At 48.6% G+C, this 20,507-nt stretch overlaps 2 protein-coding genes across 6 annotated transcripts in view; one reads left to right on the top strand and one right to left on the bottom strand.

The window, feature by feature from the left end:
- The window catches only part of U2SURP (U2 snRNP associated SURP domain containing), a 47,721-nt gene extending 46,169 nt beyond the window's left edge, over nucleotides 1–1,552 (bottom strand). For all 5 annotated transcript variants that reach the window (XM_049802889.1, XM_049802893.1, XM_049802890.1 and 2 more), the window contains exon 1: nucleotides 1,445–1,552. In XM_049802889.1, coding sequence (XP_049658846.1) covers nucleotides 1,445–1,489 — 45 coding nt within the window. In that variant the 5' untranslated portion in view covers nucleotides 1,490–1,552. The remainder of the gene's footprint in view (nucleotides 1–1,444) is intronic.
- Nucleotides 1,553–11,153: 9,601 nt separating this feature from the next.
- Nucleotides 11,154–19,035, top strand: PAQR9 (progestin and adipoQ receptor family member 9). The gene has a single exon (XM_049802904.1). It carries the CDS (start codon nucleotides 11,344–11,346, stop codon nucleotides 12,610–12,612), a length of 1,269 nt encoding a protein of 422 aa, XP_049658861.1. The 5' UTR covers nucleotides 11,154–11,343; the 3' UTR covers nucleotides 12,613–19,035.
- Nucleotides 19,036–20,507: the final 1,472 nt, after the last annotated feature.

Below are 20,507 nucleotides of genomic sequence, written 5' to 3'. Positions count from 1 at the left end.
TACCATGTTATCGGTTGCAGTAATCAACAATTAAATTATTATTCTATGTCTAATGATACTTGAAATCCCAAAATATCTTATTCCCTGGAAGCTGCTCTCCCTAAATTAAGACCTACTTTACTACTGAAGTTTTCTGTCCAGCTCTTACTTGCAGTTCTAAGCCAAAGGCAAGATCCAAAACAACGTTTCCTGGCAATATTTGGAATAGATCATAAAACGGAAACAAAAATAAAACTCTCCTACTCTAATAACGCCAACTGGGTAAACATGCAAAGGCTCTTGGTAACTACATTTCAGCTAGCTCCCTAGCAGAAAAAAAAAAACCACCAAAAAACCAACCAACCAAACAAACAAAAAAACCCCATTTTAGCTGAAAACAAAAATCTGTAAAAATTAATCCATATAGCACTGGAAATTCCTAAGCCAAAACGTGGCTCCTCACATGACCGATTTATAGACTCACCAAAAAAGAAAACCAAAAAACCAACCCCCCAAAAAACCCAACTCCACCCCAAAACCTGGAAGATTTATAGACTTCTGGCCTAAAACCTGCAACAAAGCTGAGTGAAAGGGTGTCTAATCGCTAATACTCAAACCATCAGGTGCCAGTGCATCCTCCACAACGTTATCTTCCCACTGCTCTCTCGGCAGGAGGCGATGCTTAGAGAGCAGCCAGCCAGGCGCTGGTTTCAGCGCACAGCTCTGGACAAGTTTGCCAGAACTCCTGCACTACCTGGACTTCTGGTCTGCAAATCCAACGAACAACAGTTACAGGAAGTAGAGCGGGGTGCAGCGAAAAGAGCGGGGAACGCCACAGCGGTTTTGTGAAATTTGTAATTTCGTTGCAAATCAAAAGAAGAGATTCGATCACAAATCATCGTTTTCCTCCGCACTCGCAAGCTGGGAGCTAACCCCACGCGGGCTTCGGCCTTACGGGGGGGGGGGGGGGGGGGGGGGGGGAATCAGGGCGCCCAGTAAACACCTACACGGGTACGAGCACGGCTCGGGCGTTAACCGACCGTCCGCACCCGACGCCGGGGACGCGCCGGTTGGAACAGGACGACCCGCGCCTGCAGTCACGGCGCGCGCCGCCGGGCCCCCGCTCCCCCGCCCCCGCATCCCTCCGCCGGGGCACGGGGACGCGAGGAGGCCGCTGCCGCCGGCCCGCGACAGAAACGTGCCCCGGGGCCGTTCCGGGGAAGCGGGGATGCCCCGCGAGAAGCCCGGGCCTCCCCCCCGGCCCCACCGCGCCACCCCCTTCCCGCCTCCCCACCCCCTCCCGGGGCCCGCAGTCACCCCGGGCAAAGAGCAGGGACGGAGCGGGCCGCGCCGCGCCGCCCCGCCCCGCCGCTCCCGGGCCCCCGCCGCCGCGCCGGCAGGCGGCGGCCGTGCCCCCCCCCGGCGGCGGAGCGGGCCGGCGGGGCGCCCCGCGGAACGGCCTCACCTTCCCACTGGCTTTCTGCGAGCCGCTGGGCGCCTTGTCCGCCATCTTGCCTCTCCCCTCGCCCAGCCCTGGCGGTGAGGAAGCGAGCGCCGATCCCACCGAGCCCGCGAGCGGAGGACGGGAAGCCGATGGCCGAGCCACCGATGGGGCGGCCTCCGCCCGGGCGGGGCGGGACCCGTCCCCACGTCCTCTCCTCAGCGGCGAGGCGGGAGGGGAGGGGAGGGGAAGGGAGCGGGCCGGGCGCTGTGCCCCGCCCGCAGCCTTCTGCCTCGGGCGGTGCCTGCCTCCCTCCCTGCCGGGCCTCCGGCTCTCCCGTTAGCTGAAGAAAACCCAAGTGACGTCGCTAGGCAACCCAAATCAGCCTGGCGACCGGCTGCGGTAACCGCCCCTCGGTCCCTCGGCGGGCGGCCTGGGGCAGAGCGCGAGCGCGGGCCGTGCTGCTGAGCGCTGCGCGGTGAGGAGGCACCGGCACCTCTCCTGGCCGGGTGACGGGCGCACGGTCCCGCGGGAGGAACCCCAGCGCGGGGGGCCGGCGTTCAGAAAGAAAGCGCTCGCCCGCGTTGCCTGAGACCCGCGGAGGGGAGAGGACCGTGCAGATCCTACGGAGCCTGTTTTAATCCCCAGATGTTTCCCACAAGACATGAGCAGGCGACAGCTGGGAACAGCTCGGGCTGCCCACCGGTGAACCCCTTCCCTGGAGGCAGAGGCGGGATGAGTAGAGCAGTAGCAGGACTCAGCCGAGGGCGCTGGGGAGGCCCGCGGGGTGGGGCGCGTGTCCTGTGGGGCAAGCGGTGTGGAAATGCTGGGAGTGCTCTTGGTGCACGCCAAGGGCCCAAAATGTGTTTTGGGTGGGAAGGCTTCACCCAGGGTCGGGCTGGGCAGGACGGAGAGCGTGTTGTGCAGCTGCAGAGTCCTGTGCTTCGGCCGTTCTGCACAGCTCTGCGCATCCACTGATCCGTGTCCATAGACACTGAACGGTGCGTGGTCATACAATTTGGAGGCAGGGCTTGCACCTAAACTTCTAGCACAGTGAAATAGAATACTGTTTTGAACAACATCAAAGTGTTACATCGAACCAAGAAAAGCCCAGGAATAAATAGTGAAAAGGATAGCACAGCAAATCCTCCGTTACTGGGTTTGATAGCACACCACCACAGCAACTTTCTTCATTGAACATTGCTTAACAGGAGATTATGACCAGAGGTCACGTTACATTTATCGTGAGTCTTGCATTCCTGTGCTGCTACAGATTTTTGGCATAATGTGAAAGGTGCTGGGCTTGCGATAATACTTAAGGAAAAGACAGTACATACACAGAAATGAATGAAAGGTTTAAATCCACCAGCTCCTGACACCTACTGCCCTGTGGGCGACGGGAGGGAGCAGGGCCTACGCTAGTAACCGCCATTCTCAGTGGAGGATGACACGGGAGCTTCCAGAAGAGGCAAAACGAAAGCAAAGGGAGAGGGTGAGGAGGGCAGGGGCAACGGCAGAGGACTGGAGGTTTAGAGAGGAGGGCAAATCCCTCAGGAAACCTCGCCTGCTGCAGGTGTGCGTCCAGCCGTGCGGCGAGGTGGTCTGACAGAGCGTGTGTCTCTGCCAGTAGCTATCGTTAGGGTCAAGGCGTGGCTGTGCGCCGTCTCGCGGCTGCGGGTATAGTACAGGTCCCGACGCTGGCGGTCACGTAGATCCTGACAGGGTTGAGTAGGCTGGTTAGTGGCAGTAACACGGCAGCGTTACGGAACTGAGCGCTCACTCGGGAGCTGGACCGACACGCAACCCCGGCAGCGCGGACAGCAGCCAAGCGTCCCAGCCCGGCTTCCCGCCCCTCTGGAGGGCGGGGCCGGCGGGAGGGGGGGCGGGGCCGGCTAGGGGGCGGGGCCGCCCGCCGCCGCCATGTGCGCACGCTCCGGCAGGGGGCAGGGCCAGCCCGCCGCGGGCAGGGCTGAGGTCGAGCTTGGTGCGTTACGTGATTTCTACTTACAAAGTCACACCAAAAAATAGAAAAATAATAAATAATAATCATTCCGTAGATGCGCACTGCTTTACGCTGCAAGCAAATAAGCGGTTGACCGGACAGTGCAGCTAAGAAAAAGGTGAGGTACACAGAGAAGGGTCACGGAGCAGAAATACGCGTTTCTCCCAGCTTTTCATGCCTCCCTCCACCGTCTGCAAAATAACATGCAAAATTTTCTGGTAGTGGGTTGGCAGCTGAGGATCAAGAGGTACCAGATGTTTACTGAGCTCCCTTCAGCAATAAGCAATTACAACAATAAGCCTTTGCTCTACCTACAGCTGACGCAGAACCTCACCGTCTAGGCCTTCTGCCCTGGAGGACGGCTCTCAGTTTCTGCAACCACCTGCACAGCTTTCCGTGGGCACCCCCAGGCTTTGCACAGATTTGAAGTGGAATCGCTGCTGGCTTGGGGGGGAAGGAGGGAGAAATAAACCCCACCCCTTGAGAGCAATTTTTGGGAACAATTCCATCAGTCTTTTCATGATTTTTTTAGCTCCAAACTTGCCTGTAGAGGAGCCCTTCAGCAGGAAGGAATGGTGTTGGCCAAGGAGCTTTAGAGACGGATTAGGCAGGATCTTACTGCTTCAGAATCCAAGTCAAGCCCTTCTGTTCCCCCATCTTTCTCCCTGTTTTCTTGAGAACCACTTCACCGGCTTGCAGAGGCACAGGATTAGTGTCATCCGTGACCTGCTTTGGGATTTTTTTTTAACATGGCCGTAGAAAGAGGTGCAGCAATGAGTTGGAAGCAAACCAGCTGGGGAACCTGTACTGGATAGAAGGTGCACTTAGGGCCACCGGACGAGACAGTAGATGCTGCTCAGCTCTCCTAGGACCACGTTAATAAACTTGGTATGAAAGAAAGACTGAGACTTCTAGGTAAAAAACAAACATCTAGCTGGAAAGAGGAATGTGCCCTTGGATGCTAGAGTTTTGAGGCCACTAATGTTTAGAAAATTTGTGCTCCATTTGGCCTCAATCCCTTTATTTAATCCACCTCATTAATCCTTTTTAATTATCTACCTCATTGTTTAAATCCTCTGCTTACTGCTCAGCCTCTATGCTCTTTTGTAATTAATAAACTGCACCAAATTAAGACCATCATGATCCAGAGCATGCTGTGAAAAACAGGAAAGAGAGTTTCAAAGGTCATCTCTGAAGATAATTTTTCAGAATGAACTGTACTCCTGAATCTGTGCTATTTATAACACACTGTGATAGTACAGTAGTACTTGTGTACAGTTAGTGAATGACAACACATGTCAGTGTCTTAAGCTTAATGGGACAGGAAGGGGAGGGGGGAGAGAGGGAAAGAAAGGAAGCAGTGAGATGCAGAAAGCTATGGAGAATTAACGCTGGAAAGGGTAGGCTAATAATATTGAAAAGGAAATATTAGACATTTTTCATTATAATGCAGTAGGTCTGGTTGCGTGCAGAACTGGGATTTGTTTATTAACTGTTGTTGCAATGACATATATCATTAGGCAATATACTAGGGAAAATCATGAATTATCATAAATAATTAACACTAAGCTACATTAAGTAAACCACATGCTGCGGTGCATTACCCTTGTCTTTCTGGCTGTTTTCTTCCCCACTTTCAGAGGAGATCTTTCCGTGGCTGTCACCCCAGGTCAGGGCACAGCTGAACTGCTGCAATCCTTTCGCAAAGGTGGGTGTGAGCACAGGGGAGAGGAAGGCTTTAAAGTGCTGCGGAACTTCTCTACCCTGTAGGAAAGGAAGCACGTCTCAGGGCACGAGGTGGGCAGATCAGGAGCAGGACAGAAGTGTAGCTGCTGGGTGTACAGGTTTGCAATTCTCTGAGTCATTTCATGCTCTCAGTAGCGGCTCGTGGATCCCTAAAGCCACAGACGATGGTGTGCCGTTTCCCCATTGCTTCAGCAGCAGTCTTCCAGCTTCTTTTCCCTTATTCCACCCTCCATCTCCTCCCACCCCTGAGACTGAAAAACTGCTAGGCAAGGATTCTCAAAATAGGTAGATGCACGCTCCCCCCCCCCCCCGTGTACTCACGTGTTGCTAGGAAGCTATGGGTGTGCAGCGCAGCTGGAGAGCAGGGCAGAGATGAGATGAGAGGCAGGCAGCATGCGCAGCTGAAGCACAGATAGCCTGGGCTGAATTGAGATGCTTTAGCAGGGACCCCGACAGAACAACAAAAAAGGGCCAGAGAGGGTGGCTGGGAAAGGGTAATTTGGCTCCAAGGTTCCCAGCAGCCTCGACTTGTTGCTACTGCTCTGTCTGCTGTCTCCTGGCTGGAGCCACCTCTGTGTTGCTCCATCTCTCAGTGCTGGTGCCCTACCTTCTCTCAGCTGCGAGTCCTGCTCTAGCCCTGCCATTCAGCAGCCGCTTTCCCTTCCAGGACCCCACTGCTCTCCTGGGACACGTCTTACTGGGGAACCTGGCATCTTTCTCCCCCTGGGACTCCTCAAGCGGTGAGGCCCATTACGCAAACCAGTCATGGGGGCAACATCTGACTTGTACTGTCTGGCTGAGAAAGGTCCGTAATTCGCAGTGTATTTTCCAGGCATTAGTGCAAGTATCAACTGAAGGCTTAATTCCAAAAGTTCTCCTGCAGCTTCTTGTGAGAGACAATCAGATTAGCCTACATGGCTGGCATCCAGATGTGCAAATTTATCACCTGTTTAAAAGCATGGAAGTTCAAGATGAGTGCAACACCAGTCTTTCCTTTGTCCATATCAGGAGTCCCTCCTTGGAGCTTACTAACAGTGAATAGCAGTTTGTGCTCTGGAAAACACTCTCACTCAGCACGTACATACGAACAAAACAATTCCTTAGCCATGCACTTTGTAAGTCAGGGTTCAGTCCTGCAACCTGTGCAAAGGCCAAGTTGTACTTTGCTCTTGCTTTGAGCCCTTGGTAGGTGCAACAGTGGTGCATTCTGACCACAGAAAACATACGTGAAATATGCATACACCAATACGCTATTCTTCATCACGGTGAAACTAATGTCACTGCAATACTTACGTTCAGATTTGCTGCTGTCCAGAAAAACACAATTTCTAACCCTTATCTTTCAAAAACAAGAACTTAAAAAAGACAACAACCAAACATTCAGAGAAATTTTCTTAAAAATATGAAGTGGTTTTTTCCCAGATTGGTGTGGTTAGAGTTTTTTCAGATTATTTCAGATTAGTTTTATTGCTGTTTTTTTAAAGCATGAAGAACACAAACCTGAAAATATTCACCTTAAAGGTGAAGAGGGAAGAAAACGAGAAGCTCCTGGTGAAAGAGAGGTTAAAATGAACATTGCTATGCAACCATGATTCCCTTTACCATATCTAGCTTTTCTCACCTCCAAGTGAAGCTTTAATATACAAGTATCACTTCCACTTTTCTTTATCTATTAAGGACTTATGTTTATAAGGTATAATTGTCCCTAATTAGTTTACTCAAAGAGGAGAAAATAATGCAAGGATTCCTGTCTATCCAGTCTGAAAAAGATAGTGGGGTAGAATCTCTAAAGGCAAGTTAATCTCTTCAATATTAGATCAAAGCACTGTGCCTACTCAATTATTACAAAAGATTGTAATCGCTGCAGCAGAAAGTTACCCATCAAGACATTATTTTCATGAGATTGATGCACACTTGAGAAAGGATAAAAAACCCCATATGGAAAAAAAGGACCGTGTTTGTATGTCTGTGTATCTTTTAAGATGTTCTCCCAGAGAAACTGCAAGTGTGAGCTGTATTAGACAAATTTAGATGAGGCTAAAGCCTCTTTCTTTAACACCCACTCTTTTTAAATAAATAGAGTCAAATTCTACCCTCACTCATGATCAGTGGGGTTCCACGGAAGATGTCAGAACAGAATCAGATTTACTAAAGAGATTTTAGTAAAGAAGGATAAAAATCCAGCGCAAACAAACAGGTTAAATGTTTTTACTCAGATAAAACATCTTATGAAGAAAGAAATTGGTAAAATCTGTCTTGAAGGTGAAAATACAGAAAGGAAAAAGAAATGAAAGAGGGAGGCAGAGTTGTATGGTAAAGGATTATGTCAAGCCAGAGCTCTTAAGATTGATGTTCACCAGCGTGAGTGGGTTGAGGCTGAAGGTATATCTTCAAAAGCATCTTAAATCTTCTGAACACCGCCATTGCTTGTTCACAAGAGGACTTTCTCTCTAGTGGTAGATTTAAGTTAATTTCTTTACTCACTCAGAAAGGCAATGGATAATAGGAGGGCTAAGTACGACCTCTTCCCTGGTGTGCTGAGTATGTCAGAGCGCAAAAGATGAAATCGGCTTTTTTTTCTAACCAAAAGGCGTAATTTCACTGGGGAGGGTTGAAGTAATTCAGAATATCTTACGGGGCTTTTGATATTTCAGACAAAATGATATCTTGTGAAAGAACTTCAACAGTGAATAAAATAGAAGTATAATATAGAAACAAACTCACACTTGGTATTTTAGCACATCTTTTTCTATGACTCTTCAGCCAGCACTGATTAACATTATCTTCCATTCCTTACCTCATTAGGCAGTACCTTCATCAGTGTTTTAAAAGTCTTCTCAAAGGCTATTTGGAGAGAAAGCCTGCAGAAAATTCTACACATGCTAGAAGAAACCCTGGTATATGCTGACCATGCCCTTCTAAATATAAACTCTGGTTAGAGAAATGCAGAGGCCTCTTCATGCACTACATTATGTGGACTCCTCTATGTGACCTCCAAATACCCTGATTTTCCCTGGCCTACCACATAATAGTCATGTAATACTAATCTTGATGGACTACATATGAATAAGCGGCTATTTTGAGGTTGTAAGTGCTTTAAATTGTAAGGTTCCCAGTACACTACTCCACGGCTGGCTTGGGAACAGAATAATTAACTCAACGTTAAGATGTATGTAGTTGTCTTTATGAAAGCCCAATCTGTCTTCAGAGACCATTCTCCCCTGTCAGGAGGCAGCCTTGGAAAAAAGCAAAAGAACCAGATCATTAGTAATGAGTTTCATTAATGTGGCTGCTAAGGCTACATTGCTGTCACTTGGCAATTATGTGAACTGTGATCTTTAGAAGCCCTGAGATCTCCCCGGCACTTTCCGGCCAGACGAGACCCAGGTTATGCGTGTATCACATCAGCAGAGCACCTGGGACAAGCCAAAGCTGGATCCGCGCACAGAAGCAGAGAAAAGAAAATTTATATTTATTTTACACTGCTTGTATTTACCTGCAGCACAGTGTTAACAGGTAAACCCACCAGGGACAAAGCAAACAAAACTAGATAGCCACCACAGGGGCCTGTGCTTCCTCCAGAGGAGCCGGTATGTACAAGTCTCTCAAGTGATTCTGGGCTCTGCAAAAAGCCCCCATCCCCCTAAATATTATTTCAAGACATCCTAAATATTACAGGAAGACATCAATAGTAGGGAGGAATTTCCAGGCATTTATCTTCTCTGCAGCGTTAGTACCCAGACAGTCTGGTGGCTGGCAGAACTGTGTCAGTCTTGAAGCACAGGCAAACCCCACCTGCTCCTCCCAGCCCGGGCTGCCCCCCATAAAACCACAAACCCGGGGGGTGTCTCTCCCAGGAAGCCAGGCGATACCCTGGTACTCCCTGGGGCATGAGGGCTTAACGCCTCCCACATCCCCGAAAGTCTGGAGGTTGTAGGAAAGTCAGAACGGGTCGAACAAGCCCTGCTGTTGCTGCAAGGCCAGCAGTTCCCAATCGGCGGTGGATGCTGTTGTTCTTTAGACACCATCTGTTGCAACAGCTGCTGGTGGCTTTCCAACAGGCTCTTTAGCGCAGGTCAAAAACCAGATTGCTCCCAGTCAACCACCTCTCCTTATCTAACCTCGATGAGGGAGGCTGAAGATCACGGTCACTTTGGTCCTCTCCCCTAAGGCCTCACCACCGTAAATGAAAGTATCGCTCAGGGACTGAGAGAAACCATCACCAGAGCGGCTGCGTGTGTGGTGTGGTGGGAGCAGGCAGGGCAGGGGAGGAGGTAACTTCTAGCTAACAGGGCAGCCTCTCTAGTGCAGGGCAGCCCCAGGAGAAGCCTGACCTCTACCAGAGGCTGAGCTGTTTTCATTAATTCCAAAGAGCCTTTTCTCTCCCTAAATCACACACGGCAGATCCCACGGCGAGTAGGGCCCTGCTTGCTCCTGGTGCAGCTGAGGCTCACCGCAGGTGGGTTATGCAGAGCCCTCCGTCAGTCATTCCTCGAGGAGCGTCGGGTCGGTATGCCCCTGCACACTGCCAGGCACCCCCTCGAAAACACATGGACATCAGAGCACATTAGGCCCGTTATCTAAAAAAAATGAGTCAATTAGTTTAGTGTTTTACTCCCCCCCTTGGCTTTTCAGCACTGTTCAGTTGTGTTTATTTTCCTAGCAGGAATCCTGTGTAATTTTCATAAAGATTATAAGCAGTGTCACCAGTCTGCCCTACTTTTGACAGTTCCATAAAATCAATATTTTTGCTGTAACGAAAAATGCATTGAAAATCACTTTCAGCATCACATTTTTGCTACTTTTTTTGTGCCAGGTCTTAAAAACCTATTTCTGATTACCTCCTCGTTCAGAGGATTTTTCATATTGTTATGATTCACTATTGAATAGAATATTTTTATAAAAATCTTTGGGCGGGATATCCTAATAACACTGGACCTCCATTTATACTATATGACCATACGCATATATCTGAATATCACCGTGTAATGCATACAATTTGAAAACCTAGAGCTATCAGATGTTTAAGACCATCTGAAGACAAACAAACAAACAAACAAAAAAGGAAACACACTGAAAGAGCAGAGAGCAATCCCTCACTCTGGCTCCTACCTGTGCCTGCAACAGTTACTTACCTTTCCGCACTGCCTTCTCTTTACCTCAGGCGCGTTAAGGCACGGTAACACCCGTACGGTGCTCTCCCCTGTATTTTTATATCCCAATTATGTAACTGCGCTGCTTGCATAACCGCACGGCCGGTAAGTGCGGGATTTGGCTAAGGATCAACGCAGAGCAGCTACTGTCAGCCCGTTCCTGAGCCTCCCTCCCCGCCGCCCCGCTCGGTGAGGTGGGTGCCCGGTGCGTCAGGGTGACAGGCACCCTCCGCAGCCCGGCCGGCCACGTTGCGCCTGAAAGAACCTTCGCGTTCACTGCACGAGGCGATGTCGCCACAGACACCGGGTCTCGGGCGGCCCCACTGTGAAGCACGCACGGCAGAAGTCCACCCAGCTGCCAGATGTCCCCTCCGGGGGGGGGGGGGGGACACGACACATTTCCCAGCTCCGTCCGTCCGTCCCGCCCGCTGGGGATCTCCCGGCCCCGCGGGGCCACCGCCGCCTTCCTCGGGGCTCCGGCGCGGCTTTCGGCACCCGCGCCGGCGCAGCCGCGGCGCAGGGCCGGGCGGCAGCCCCCGCAGCCCCGCGGACAGCCGGGGCCGATGTCCCCCTTTGTGCTTTTTACACCGGAACGCCCCCGTGGGAAGGGCCCCGTACCGGGCGGCGTGGGTCTGCTCGCGTGTCCGCGCGCCAGCGGTCCCTGCCCGCGGGAGACCTGCCGACGGAGAGGGGCCCTGAGGGGTCTGCGCGGCCCGGGCCCGGCCCGGCCCCACACCTCGCCGCGGGGAGGCTCGGCCGGCGCGGCGGCGGCGGCGGCAGCGGAGGGGCTCTCCCGGGCCCGGCTCCCCCTCGCTCCCCCGCCCCGCCGCTGCGGCCGCATCAATCATTAAGGGCGGCTCGGGTGTCCGGCGCCTCCCTCCCCGGGAAACCCTACCCGGGGCGGCGGGGGCGTCTCTCCCCGCTCCCCGGGAGCGCTGGATGCGCCGCCGGTTTCCAGTTACCGCGATGCCGGGCGGCGGGGCGGGAGGAGCCGCGGCGGTGCCGCCACTGCCCCTGCTGCAATGAGTGATGCTGCCGGGGGCGGCGGCGGCGGCGGCGGCGGCGAAGCGCAGAGCCACCGCGGCTCCTCCGCCGGCGGCTGCGGGAGCAGCGGCTCTACCGCGCCCGGGCGGCGGCGGCGGCGGCGGGGCGCGGCGGCGGGCAGCGGCGGCGGCGGCGGCGGCGGGCCGGGGGCGGCCGGGGGGCCCGGGCCCGGGCCCGGCAGCATGCCGGCGGGCGAGGGGGAGAAGGAGGAGGCGGCGCCGCCTCCTCGCCCGGCCGCCCTGCTGCGGTGGGACGAGGTGCCCGAGGACTTCGTGGAGTGCTTCATCCTCTCGGGCTACCGGCGGCTGCACTGCTCGGCTCAGGAGTGCCTGGCCTCGGTGCTGCAGCCCACCAACGAGACCCTCAACTTCTGGACCCACTTCATCCCGCTGCTGCTCTTCCTCAGCCGCTTCGGGCGGCTGCTGCTGCTGCGGGGTGCCGGGGACGTGCCCTTCCACCACCCGGCCCTGCTGCCCCTCTGGTGCTACGCCTCGGGGGTGCTGCTCACCTTCGCCATGAGCTGCACGGCCCACCTCTTCAGCTGCCTCTCCCCGCGCCTCCGCGCCGCCTTCTTCTACCTGGACTACGCCTCCATCAGCTACTACGGCTTTGCCAGCACCGTGGCCTACTCCTACTACCTGCTGCCGGGGCTGAGCCTGCTGGACGCCGGCGCCATGAGCCGCTACGTGCAGCAGCGGCTGGGCTGGCAGCTGGACTGCAGCCTGCCCATCGCGGCCTACCGCGCCCTGGTGCTGCCCGTCGCCCTGGCGCTGGCCGTGGGCTGCACGGCCGCCTGCTGCCGCAGCCGCGCCGCCTGCTGCGCCTACCCCTTCGCCGTGCGCACCTTCGTCTTCGCCATGCCGCTGAGCATGGCCTGCCCCATCATGCTGGAGAGCCTCCTCTTTGACCTCCGCACCCGCAACCCCACGCTCTTCGTCTACTTCTACCGGCGCTACTGCTGGCTGCTGGTGGCCGCCTTCTTCAACGTCAGCAAAATCCCCGAGCGGATCCAGCCGGGGCTCTTTGACATCGTGGGGCACAGCCACCAGCTCTTCCACATCTTCACCTTCCTCAGCATCTACGACCAGGTGCACTATGTGGAGGACGGGCTAGCCGAGTTCCTCAAGGCAGCCCCGGCCGCCCCCACCTACTTGGGCACCGTGGGGTATATGCTGCTCCTGACGCTCTGCCTGGCCGTGGTCGTCAGGAGGTTCCTCAACGTCGCAGACCTCTGCAAGCAGGACTAGCTGGGCCGGCGGCCCGTAGGACAGCGACCACCATACCAGTGACCCTTGGGCTGGAGACCCTCGGGCCGATGACCTTCAGACTGGCGACCCTCAGACCGGCCCCACCGTGTCCTGAAGATGCTGTGAAACCCGGGGGAAACGCACCTGTGGAGGAGCCAGGTCCCTTTCACAGAGGGTTGCCAGAAAAAAATGACCATGGCGGAACTGCTCGTGCTCTTTAAACTACTAGGTTACCAGGGGAAGCAAGCAAACACTTACTGGTATGTTGCTGCTTAGAGCATAAGCTGAAAAAATGTATCTCTGCGACTAGGAAGAATGCATGAACTGCGAATGCCACTTAGTAATTTCATAACAATTAGGTCTAAACTAGCTCTGTATATACATATATATGTATATATCTAGCTGTATATTCATTAGCTAATATGTACGTGTATATATATATACAACTGAAGACACTTGTGCAATGATTACTCATAGACTTTTAATCAACTCCTCTGTGAAATTTCCTAGCAGATTATGCACTGACATTTATCTTCCTCTGTGATACTGTAACAGGCCTTTGCAGCCACATACTGGATTTTAAATGCAAACAAATCAATAGCTATCTATAGTTTCTAAGGTCTTGCAGCCTTTTCAGCCAGGGAACAATAGATTTAACAGAGAGAGGAAAAACAGCTGTGAATTATTACGGAATTACCAGTTGATGGAGACACTTTAATTAGACAGACAGCGAGTGGTTGGTGTCGCCACTCGGATACTAAAATAAAATAGAGTTATATGTAAAATAAGTGAACCAGAAAGGGGTCAGACTAGTTTGGAGCAGCGCTGGCGGGGAGAAGAAGGGCACTGCATAATGGCATGGCTCTTCCCCCAGCATGTCGGGAACATCTGCTGCGTTAAGGGGGTTGCTAAGGGGCCCCTTTATCTTCCCTGGTAATTCACCCCCAAATCAGCCCTTTACAGTCAAAGTCAGATGCCAGACTTTCTATAAGCCCTTGCCAAGCTCGGTGGGAGTTCTGTGGATGTAAAGAGAGTAACTGATGCATGAGATCTCATTCTGGATCTTTTAAAGAATTACATGGAACTGGTTTCTTCTACTCTTTAATTAGAGCACTCTGTCAGATTTACCATCCTAAAATTAGTTGCGGAATATAGTACTGCTGCATCTCAGTTTCAGGACCTAAAATCTGGCTCTACAAGTACTGGACACTGGCACTTTCTCATGGTTCCCCACTTTTTCCTATTTTGATTAGTTGTGGCTGCAGCTGGGTGTTCTGAAGTCCTCTTTCAGAAGCTTCGGGGGAGTTCAAAGACAAGAATTATGAGCTATTTTCCAAAGCAGTATCTTTTCACAGCAACCCAGGTATTATCCTTCTCACGCGACAAACAGCTAACTATAGGTTGAACTTACTCTCTATATAAAGAGACATTTTTGTCAACTATGTGCAGATTTTAAACAGACGGATTTTGATTTTGTCTGGCAGAACAAGTATGCAATAATATTACACAAGGGGGTTACAACTTGAAGTTCAGGTGAGAGACTGCTTGTATACCCCATTTTCACAAAGAAGGGTGGCACTTCCTTAGGAAATGCTGGTGTCATACCGCACAATAGTGTAGTGGCTCTTTAACTCAGCCTCTTCGCCCCTACTGCGGAAATTCATTTCTGCTTGGGTCTTTCCCACTTTCATGGACATGGCATCTGAACCCCACAAAAATGTTTTGAGTCCAGTCCCATAGTCTTCTGTAAGACAAAGCCCCCTTTGTTTATAATGAGAATATAGGAAGGACTATAGCTAGGGATTATGAGGTCAAATCTTTAATACGGGTCAGAATCATCACAGAAACCAATAACTGATATGTCCTGTACCAATGTCAGCTTTGTGAAAATTTCTCTATGAAAGTGCATAAGCTAAAAGAAAATTACACCCACTTCATTTTATCTTTTATCTTAAACCATTTTAACTACAATGGTTTGGATCTTTTAGATTCTCAGTGAATGATGAGGATGGCCTAACAAAAATACGTATGCTTTGCCAGCCACAATTCTGCTAGTATATAATTTGTGGTAGGGTCACACGTGGTCTTATAAAGAGATTGGCTAGAATTTTTCTGAAATAGCAGTTCCCAAACTGTGGCCTCTTGAGTTATCACTGAGGGGCCATAAAAACCAGCGTGGCCCTGTGTGGCTGTCTGTGTTCTGTTTTAATTCGCCAACCTACATTAAAAGGAAATGAAAACTACATGAAGTATTTTTAATTTTACATATTTTCATTAACTTTTGTCATAAATACGGCATTGCTTTATTCAGCTGCCAATAAAGCAGAAAATGATCCGTACCACTGGGAGAGGAGGCTGGTTCACAACACTGTTATGCTTTGAAATGCGCTTTATATTATGAAAAAAACCTGGAAGCTCACAAAGAAAGCAAATGGATCAAGACCTGCAACGATGTCATCCTATGAATTTCTGCAACTGCAAAAAGAGGCCAAAATCTTTGAGATGTGCTGTATTCAAGTTAAAATAATAGAGGCATAGTAGTTAGAGCCCAATGACTCATCCAAGTTTCAAAACTAATTATGTAGAAAGGGTTTGCCTGGGAGATGCCACTAGCATGTCCAACCAGCAATTAAAAACTAAGAAAGAAATCAAAAAGGCCGGGGACAGCAAATCTCAGCACTAGAAGACAGCTCAGAAACAAGCAACAGTAAAAGCCAAATGTAAAAAAAAGGCTTTTAAAGTGTACTGTATAATGAATTATATTTGTGCTTGTCAGTCACAATGTAGAGGACATCTCAAGAGGCAATGTCAAAAAAAGCTGTTGCTAACTTGTAAAAATACATTTGATATTTGCAGTTAGGCCACACAGGGTCGTCTATATATATCTCAACGACAGATAACAGTATAAAGGTTGGATCGCAACCAACTGCAATTTTACTGGAATCTTACTGCTGTTGTCAGAGTTGCCTGTGAGCCCCAGTCACACTGCAGATTTGGTACCTGGCTCTGGCATTAAGAATATTGCTTCATTTAAAAGTCTCTGTTGGCAAAACGTTGAGGCACGTGTATGAGCCTGAGCACTTTTTGGAATTATTTGTATGTGCTGGTGGCAAGTACTGCTCTCTGAGCCACTGTAAGCAGGCTGTATGAATAGGGAGTGAATGGGTACAGGGAGATGTGAGTAGATTTTAAGAGTTCTAATTACTGTATGTTTGTTCGTTTGTCTGTTTAAAATATGGCTACAGATTTAAAAGTTGCAGTAAGCGTGGAGAATATCTAGGGAAATGCTACCTGAGTGTCTGTGTTTATTCCATGAAGGACATGTATGTAGATAATTGTTTTATTTGCCATGTCCAATAGCCAGTCTCCATAAATATGGACAGAACAAAACTGACTTGAAGAGGTTAAAAGTGGAACAAGATATCTATAATTACAGTGCTTGAATTTGCTCATGTAGAAGTGAATGCCAGCATTTGTGTGGCTTGTAAGGGAGCAGGATCTCTTTTTGGTGCGAAAGCACACATGGCTGAACATCCGTAAGCATGTCCAGAGTTTAGGCAGGTCTAGCCTGCAGACTAGATGCATAAGGACATCCCGGAAAACAAACTTTTTTTGCATAAGTACCTGTCGTAATGTTTTTATTGCCTGGGTACCTGCCATAAGGTCTACACTGCTGACTCCACAGCTCACCTTTAAAACCATAAAGGCTTTTCAGGCCTTCTGTGGTAGAAATCCATGTGGGGATGGGGGGTGAGGTGAGGACTGGAGCACAAGGGGGTGGCCTGAAAACGCCTGTGTGTCTTTACATCTTTGGCCAACAATGACCTTCAGACTGACATACCTGGGCCAATGTTGAACGAACTGGGGCCAGTTCCCAGAATGTTGGTGGCACAGACACCCCACCCCACACCCCCATTGCAATCAGCATGTGCCTAGAACTGCAGTCTACGTGTTGGCATGCATTCAATAAGCCTAGCTTCTGGGCATTTCCAAATAACTGGTAAGCTTCAAGCTCATCTTCAAGTAAGATTGATAAACCTGGTCTGTAGTAATTATCCCATGTTCTGTGGTGATACACTATTTCTTCTTCTGCAGTGTATTCATTTGAACATCACTATTCAGGATATCTATGCAGCTCTGAGCTGCTTCATTAGCAAGACTGGAGTCTGCAGTCTGGAAACAAAGGGAAAGGTTTCATCTGCATGCTGCACTTGTAGAAATTTAGCAGTTAAAAGTGGAAACACATTGTTTTTTGCTAAAATAATAGTTTTGCTAGTTGTCCAAGTGTTGTGCTTATTATTTATTTGCTGAATCCAGCTCCTATGTTGGGTTTTTGTCAACAGTGCACCTGCAGAAAATGACAGTACGAAAGTTTTACTTCATGATTAAGTAAACTCTCTGAGGCAGCAAATTTATAAAGTATTATTGCACTTAACTCAGTTGATTACCATCCACATGCCTTACAGAAGCAAATCATACCTGTAGTAATTGCCCAGATTATACTGTTTTTCATTGCCTATGAGAGTAAAAATGACCAGGTGGCCAGTAACAAGCTGAGGAGTCAGGCACTCCTGGGTTCTTGTCCCTGCTTTGCCACTACCTGTTCTGTAATCTAGGGCAAGTTGTTTAAGCTGTGTTCATTTTGAATGAATTTAATTCATGTAAAACACTGGAATTGTACCTGGGTTGAATTTGACCCTCTGTGTCTCAGTTTCCACATCTGTAAGATGGGGACAATATACCTTACCTACCTCGCAGGGTTGCTCTGAAGACTAGCTAATGTTTGTAAAGCACTTAAAAATGCAAAGACCCTCCTAGGTGCTAAGAAGAAATATTACTGAACTCCGGCAGAGAGAATGTTTTATTTTTTGTAGCTCCTCATCTCACAGGGAAAGGAATATGAACGTCTCTAGATCATGAACTCTTGGGACAAACCCTTGTCATTGCCACACTCCTAGGAGGTTCAGATCCTGTGTCCTTTGGAGCTGATGGCAAAATTTCCACTGGCTTCAGGCGAGGGGCAATCAAGACCTATGCAGTAGTAAACAGGCTGACTGAATGCTTAAGGGTTAGGAGTAAAGAGAAAACTTACATGAGTTAAGTATTCTTCTCTTTAAAAATTCTCACTGGTGACCTGTACCGAGGGGCATTTTAATGCTGACATGAAGCCTCATTGTTCATTTAGCCATGGATTGTATTCCAGTTACCAATGGAGCAAGATTTCCCATCAGTGTCTGTAAGACTATGATTATGTCTCAATTGCTATTGGGAATTTCAACCTACTTCAAGCTACTTCTTATCAGAGTAAAAAGACCTTAAATAAATGAATCTTTTAAATAAACACATGTAATCACTTGGGAACATAAATTATATTGATCAGACAAACAACTTTCTCTTTTCCCCTCCCATTCCCCAAAACCAACAACATGGAGCCAATCCTGTTCTTGAATGAAAACTGAACTTGGATCTTCTTATCACATACGTGTGCTCTTCCTTTGCCGTGGAGCCCTGACTAATCATCCTGCTAACCCACTCTGCCCTTCTCCTGGAAGGCCTGATATAAACAGCACCACTGAGTAGAGGACAATGTTTTTAAGAGCTTTTCTAACTGGCAGCAGTAGTGGAGACGGAAAAAAAAAAAAAAGAAAAAAAAAAGGCAACAAAGACATCAAAGGGTTTGAGTGATTCATTAAGTCAAAGTCTCTGCCATTAGAAATTCACCCTATCTGAGTATATTCCTAGCTTCTGTTAGACACCTGTAAGTCAGGGCTACACAACCAACACCCAAGTTATAGCTGAGACTTCACCCTCTTCTCCTCAGATGAGACACAAGATGCTGAGGAAGTGTCACATGCACTGAAAGACACAGACCTCCATTCAAGACGTTTCGTGTCTTGTAGCTGGGTGTGGAATAAAGTAAAATTATTTTCACAACTTGCTTAAACAGATGCTGCTTCATTCCACTGAATTCAGTAATAAGTTAATGACCAAGACAAAGGAAGCAGGCTTTTGCTTAAAGTTCCCTGTAAGGAAACACCACCAGCAGACTTATGCTTTCAGGGTAATTGCTTCCTGGGCCATACACAGAACATAGAGGATTCTGAAGTAGGACTTTGCTATTTCATGTGAACGCCTTAGGATTTGTGGTTGTAGCTGGGGGTTAATAGTATGGATAAACAGTTTTATAGCAAGTCAATTCTGTCTGCTAGAGATTCAAGCACGCTTTAGTAAGAGGTATCACATTTAAGGGTCCGTGCATGCAATGAACAAAAAGTGTGAATTTTGTTTGGTTCTGTTGGGAGGGTTTGAAAATTTACTCTTTGTACACTTTTGGATGCTGACTACTGTATATGTAATGACTATGCATTTTTAGCAAAAAAAAAAAAAAGGTCTGAGCTGTAAATAAAGTTGTTTCTGAGTACATTTTTGCAGAAATGCATTTATAAAGTTTTTTCATTTCTTAATATAAATTACTGTGACACCTGTAAGATCAGAAATGTGTTGAATGGAGTTATCTTCAAACACACATGTTGTTAGATTAAGCACAGGAACTTCCAATTCTTGTACAGTGGTGTTGGTATTTCTGAAAACAGTATACCACAGCAGAAGTATTGTTGCCATTTTATTGCCTTTAAGCAATAAAATAGCATAATTGCCTTTTTAGTTCTCCAATATCTATGCTAACTAATTAATGACAGGCATCCCTGTTATATTAAAATTCAGTAATATGTATACGGAGATCAGTGTTCTGCCTACAGAGCTTACTGAAAAATCATGAAATTGGTATCAACAGCTATGTCAAGAATCACAGCAAAATATTGACTACAAAATGAAGAGGTCTATTTGGCATCAAAGTCTCCCATTTGGCAGACTAGGCATGCTCTAAGTGGCAGAATATTGTTTTCAGTCCAAGTCAGGCACCAAAAAGCACGCAATGAACTGCAATTACATAAGTATCTGCTTTAAGCCTTCTGTGTCAAAATTCAGCAGGAATGTACATGTATATGCCCAACATAATTGCAGGCACCCCCTGATACTGTTAAAAGGCTGAACACAATGGAAAACTGTAGGATCTTCTAGCTGAAGTTTATAGAATTCCTTCCAAAGTTCTAAAATTCTTGAGAGCTCTTATTTGCAGAGTTTGTACATCCTATTGGAAATATGGTAATGACTTCCAAGTATTTGAGCTCAGCAAAAACATCCACTGCCAGCTAACAAACAGATGCTTCAAAAGACCACATCCTACAAATAAACAAATGCTTCAAAAGACTGCATCCTACTGTTAACATTTAAGGCCTTTCATAATGTTATCAGTAGGCTCTGGATCTGATTGCTGGACATGAACATGCTGGAGGAAAACTTCACAAAGCTGATGGAGCCAGTGAGGATGGGGAAATACTGAGCAGAATGGAAAGCAACAAAAGTCCCTGCAAGAACAGGTAATGGCTCCATAGTTGTTTCGATAACCCAACTGGAAATCTTGAGGCAATCGACATTTTGTTACTATGACATCACTTCTCTGACAAATGGCCCTAAAAGTCAGGACAGTGTATTTATGGAGGAACAAAGGGACATCTGATACACAGCTGTAACCTTCAGATTTTATTCTCTCATCATAGGATAATGTATGGTTAGTAGAATCTGTGAGTGGAGATGAAACTCATTAAAAATTAAAAAGCTGGTAAAAATGAAAAGGAAATCAGTATTAATGCTAAAGCTAAATCTTGGTTTCAGTAATAAGAGCCTCTGGGGCAGACACTACAGATGCACTCTTCTGCATCAGAAAGCCCTCTATTACAAGGCAGATTTCTTACCAAGAATGGCAGTACACTTCTGTTAGTGGGGAGCTGGAAATAACTTCTCTTGCCACAGAGCACAGCCTTTGGGTATATGAT

This window comes from Accipiter gentilis, chromosome 6 (genome assembly GCF_929443795.1).
Source record: "Accipiter gentilis chromosome 6, bAccGen1.1, whole genome shotgun sequence".
Lineage (NCBI taxonomy): Eukaryota > Metazoa > Chordata > Aves > Accipitriformes > Accipitridae > Astur > Astur gentilis.
Note: the sequence above shows the minus strand (reverse complement) of the source record. Positions and strands in the feature narration are given on the sequence as shown.

Excerpts from the sequence above, each read along its gene's own strand:
- PAQR9 (XM_049802904.1), top strand. The coding sequence starts at position 11,344 with ATGAGTGATGCTGCCGGGGGCGGCGGCGGCGGCGGCGGCGGCGAAGCG.